Source organism: Brassica napus, chromosome C1 (assembly GCF_020379485.1).
Source record: "Brassica napus cultivar Da-Ae chromosome C1, Da-Ae, whole genome shotgun sequence".
NCBI classification, from domain to species: Eukaryota; Viridiplantae; Streptophyta; class Magnoliopsida; order Brassicales; family Brassicaceae; genus Brassica; species Brassica napus.
Genome location: NC_063444.1, coordinates 33,500,496 through 33,505,263, shown reverse-complemented (window position 1 = coordinate 33,505,263; position 4,768 = coordinate 33,500,496). Strand labels below are relative to the sequence as shown.

At 34.2% G+C, this 4,768-nt stretch overlaps 1 protein-coding gene across 1 annotated transcript; it reads right to left on the bottom strand.

Annotated features, from left to right (window-relative positions):
• Positions 1–3,176: 3,176 nt before the first annotated feature.
• LOC125580751 (defensin-like protein 206) lies at positions 3,177–4,495 on the bottom strand. Its single transcript, XM_048745809.1, has 2 exons — positions 3,625–4,495; positions 3,177–3,542 (listed from the first exon to the last, which is right to left on the bottom strand). Exons 1-2 carry the CDS (start codon positions 3,773–3,775, stop codon positions 3,376–3,378), a joined length of 318 nt encoding a protein of 105 aa, XP_048601766.1. The 5' UTR covers positions 3,776–4,495; the 3' UTR covers positions 3,177–3,375.
• Positions 4,496–4,768: the final 273 nt, after the last annotated feature.

The window sequence follows — 4,768 nt, the reverse complement described above, 5'->3', positions numbered from 1 at the left end:
TAATTTATTAATCCAACATTAAGTATGTACTGAATTTTGTAAAGAAGAAACAATCTTTTTAGTTCTTATATGGTAGATTTCGAATTTCCCCAATGAACTAAATTATGTAATGAATGTTACACTTTCTATCTTGAAAAACATAAAATTATTTTTCCTAAACTGTATCATTCCATCTACTGCCTTATTCAATAAAAATTAACATATTTTTAGCATTTTTGAATATATAATTCTCTTTCTGTTCACTATTGTACTCTTTTTGAGGATGAAAACCGATTTTGGTATTATATATAGCAAATTTCATTTTCTAGCTAGTGAACATATAACTCTCTTTCTTTTCACTATTGTACTCTTTTTGAGGATGAAAACCGATTTTGGTATTGTATATAGCAAATTTTATTCTCTAGCTAGTGAACATGTCAAGACAGAAACAAGTTTATACAACAAGACCAGTTCAATCTTTATAGATACTTTTACGGACAAGAAGACTGAGTATATGGGGAACTGAAACGAGGAACACAAACACAAAACAACTTTTTGTATGCATAATGAAACAAAAGTACAAGCAAAATAGGCATAAACTTGGGGCAAAGCAGTGATAAGTTTTGCCCTTGATGTTTTATTGGGAAAGCAAAAGAAGTTTGAGCATAAACAAACAGACATATCAGGGACTGAAAACAAATGTTACACATGGTGACTGCCTGAGGTTGTTTCAAGGAGCAACAATAGCAATGACAGTTTTTCTCACTTCCCTCAACAACGCCACTAACGACAGGAGGACTCCCGTATTTGGTTTTGCAACAGTTAAAGCAATCAGCATTTGTACCTAGGAACGGCACCGGTCCGCACTCGAAGCAAAATGTTTGAGCCTCGCTCTTGAGGATTTCTGCATGTTGACATATTCATCAGCGTCAGAAAACTATAATACAACTACAAAATACGATAGAGAATTTTTTTTCTTAAAATTACCGGTGGAAGCCACCAAGAGGACGAACAAGAGAACGGTGATGCTGACTGAGTTTATGTTCTTTGCCATTTCTTTTTCTTAAAGTTGGTGTTTTCTTTTTCTTGTCAATAAACTTATCGTTGGTGAGACATATAATATTTGTTGTTATCTATTTATAGTCAATATTCTGAAACTTTTTCATCATTGTATAATCAGTCCTCGTTTCCTTCTAGAGTGGCCAAGTTCATAGTGTCGCCACAATTGTGCCGTATTTTCCATTACATATTATTTTACAAGACTATCTATTTTTAATGATGCCTCCGTTTTAAAATATACATTCAAAAGGAAGATGTTCTCAGTCTTTGTAGTGTATACTGATACCACTCAAATTACTCTAAAAGAGTTGTTTATATTTTCTCAAATAAAAGGTCGAGTTGTAATACTTAGGGATCGAATTCACAGGGAACTAGAGAACCTAAGAAATCTAATATGATTTGTTAAGCAGGATGTTTTAATGATTTAAATGCAAATTGCAGTTTTTAATCAAGCAAATGTTTGCTCAATTGATTGGTTGAGGTTTTGGTGCTTAAAAGAAAATAGCTAAACTTAGGGTTTTTATTCAGGAAACTTGGGATTATAATCCTACAGATACCTAATGAGTTGCATGCATGATAATGTAAAGCTCAACTACTAGTCAACAAGTCTTTCATCTTTCGCATGTTTGGACTTGTCTATTAACTAGATCTAATGATCTCAACTATCGTTTGTCAATCCATTAGAAAGTATCGATCGATGATCCTATAGAGATATCGATCGATTCACCTTTCGCTTCGTCGATCGATTATTCAATAATGATATTGATCAACGCGCTTCTAGTTAAGCTTTATGCGCGGGTTGAATGGTAGCTTACTAAGCTCACTAGATCAGCTCTCGCCTTACTCATAGCAAGAAACTTAGCTCAGTTAGAATGTTGTCAGGATGAGAATGAAGCTTTCGCTTTTATCTATAAATCATAGGGCAAATTCTAGGTAGCTAATCTAGAAACAAGTATTAATGAACAATGCTAATGACAATTACCACAACTCATCAATCTATAGTTGAGGCTAATCCCTCCTAACCTATTTAAACCCTAAAATCTAACAATGAAACTACTCAGACATGGCTAAGCAATTCATAACAGCAATTAGGTAAGAAAACTTCATTAGAATAGTGAATAGATATCAATGGAGTTCCAATCACAAATTATTACTTTGGATCTTCTCTCCAATCTATCATAATCGTAGAAAATCTCGCTGTGAAAATAATAAAACAAGAAAACACAGAAAAGCACACTTTGCCTCTAACATGGTGGCAAAGCTTATATAATTATGTTAAAACTCGTCAGGGGTAATCTTGTAAATTGGTGAAGATTTGGGCTTCAAGTCGGCTGTGACCAAACGGACTTTCTGCGCGCTTCGTTGTCGATCGATGTCAAGACATGAACATCGATCGATTATTCCTCTTCAATATCGACTGATGGTCGAGCTCGATGGTTATCTCGGGTGCTTGCTCCAAATATCTCCAAAATACTCCAAAATCACTCATGATCCTATAAATATTCTAAATAGATTCTATAATATAATAATTACTAGTTAAAATATTTATAAACCATATATAAAAATGGGTCAAATCCATGGTCTACCATATACTCATTTTATATGTTAATTTTTTCTTTAGTTTTAACTAAATAATGATTAGAAGTAATATTGTTTTTCTCATCGCTAGACTCAGCAAGAATCTTTCGGACTCAGCAAGAATCTTTCGGTAATGAAAAAAAATTGGCTTCGTTATTCATTAATAAATAAAGGCTTATAAGACATTGCACCAATCATGGCAACACTATGTTGGTACTTTTGAGCATCTACATTTTATATGCATTAATTTTTTTCACATCTGTTAGGGCTTTGGCTTTTCATGAACTAAATTATTTTTCCTAACCGTATCATTCCATCTACTGCCTTATTCAATAAAAATCCATATATTCTTAACATTTTTGAATATATAATTCTATTTCTGTTCACTATAGAACTCTTTTTGAGGATGAAAACCGATTTTGGTATTATATATACAAATTTGATTTTTCTAGCTAGTGAATATGTCAAGACGCAAACAAGTTTATACAACAAGACCAGTTCAATATTTATAGATACTTTTTAGCGACAAGAAGATTGAGTGTATGGGAAACTGAAACAAGGAACACAAACACAAAACAACTTTTTGTATTCATAATGAAACAAAAGTACACACAACATAGGCATAAACTAGGGGCAAGCAATGATAAGTTTTGGCCTTGATGTTTTATTGGGAAGCAAAAGAAGCTTGAGCATACACAGACATGTCACTGATTGAAAACAAATGTTACACATGGTGATTGCATGAGGTTATTTCAAGGATCAACAATAGCAATGACAGTGTTTCTCACTTCCCTCAACAACGCCACTAACGACTGGAGGACTCCCGTATTTGGTTTTGCAACAGTTAAAGCAATCAGCATTTGTACCTAGAAACGGCACCGGTCCGCACTCGAAGCAAAATGTTTGAGCCTCGCTCTTGAGGATTTCTGCATGTTGACATATTCATCAGCGTAAGAAAACTAAAATACAACTACAAAATACGATAGAGAATTTTTTTCTTAAAATTACCGGTGGAAGCCACCAAGAGGACGAACAAGAGAATGGTGATGCTGACTGAGTTGATGTTTTTTGCCATTTCTTTCGGTTTTGCCTTGCTTTTTCTTAAACCTGGTGTTTTCTTTTTCTTGTCAATAAACTTATCGTTGGTGAGACATATCATATGTGTTGTTATCTATTTATAGTCAATATTCTGAAACTTTGTCATCATTGTATAATCAGTCCACGTTTCTTTCTGGTTTGCCCAAGTTCATAGTGTCGCCACAATTGTTCACTGCCTTATTTTCCATTACATATTATCTTACAAGTCTATCTATTTTTTAATGATGCCTCCGTTTTGAAATAATCAGCAAAAGAAAGGTCGTTGCCGTCTTTGTAGTGTATACTCATTTTACATGTTCATTGTTTCTTTAGTTTTATATGTTCACTGTTTCTTTAAGTTTAGCAAAATAATGATTAAGTGATATTGTTTTTGTCATCGCTAGACTCAGCAAGAATCTTTAGGACTTTTTGATCAGGTAATGAAAAAAAACTGGCTTCGTTATTCATTTATAAATTAAGGCTTATAAGACATTGCACCAATCATGGCAACACTATGTTGGTACTTTTGAGCATCTTCATTTCATATGCAATAATTTAATTTTTTTTTTCTCATCTTCTAGGGCTTTGGTTTCTCATGAGCTAAATATCTCTGGATTGACTTTCACATTTTCTGTTAATATAATAGTTATCCCCTTTAGACCAGTTAATTTCTTGGGTTTACAAACTAAAATTCGAGTGGAAAACCGGAACCAATCTAGTAAAAACTAGATATAACCAATTGAATAGAAATCCTACATCAACACATAAAGAGAAGTCGTCGTTTAACCACCAACCGCCTCGACCTAACCCCCCCCCCCCCCCCCCCCCACCGCCTACAATGGTGGTTAAGCCCAGCATCCCCGGCAAGCTATACCACCTCAGCAGCTACCCCATAAGACGTCGGGAGAGCAACTGACACTACAAGAAAACACATGCTTAACGAGGAAATTTAACGAGGAAAAACAATCCTCGTAAATTTACGTTGATTTTACGAGGAACTTACGTGGAAAACTAAAGTCATCGTTATTTCCTCGTAACGTTACGACAAAAGTGTTTCGTCGTAAAGTACATGTAA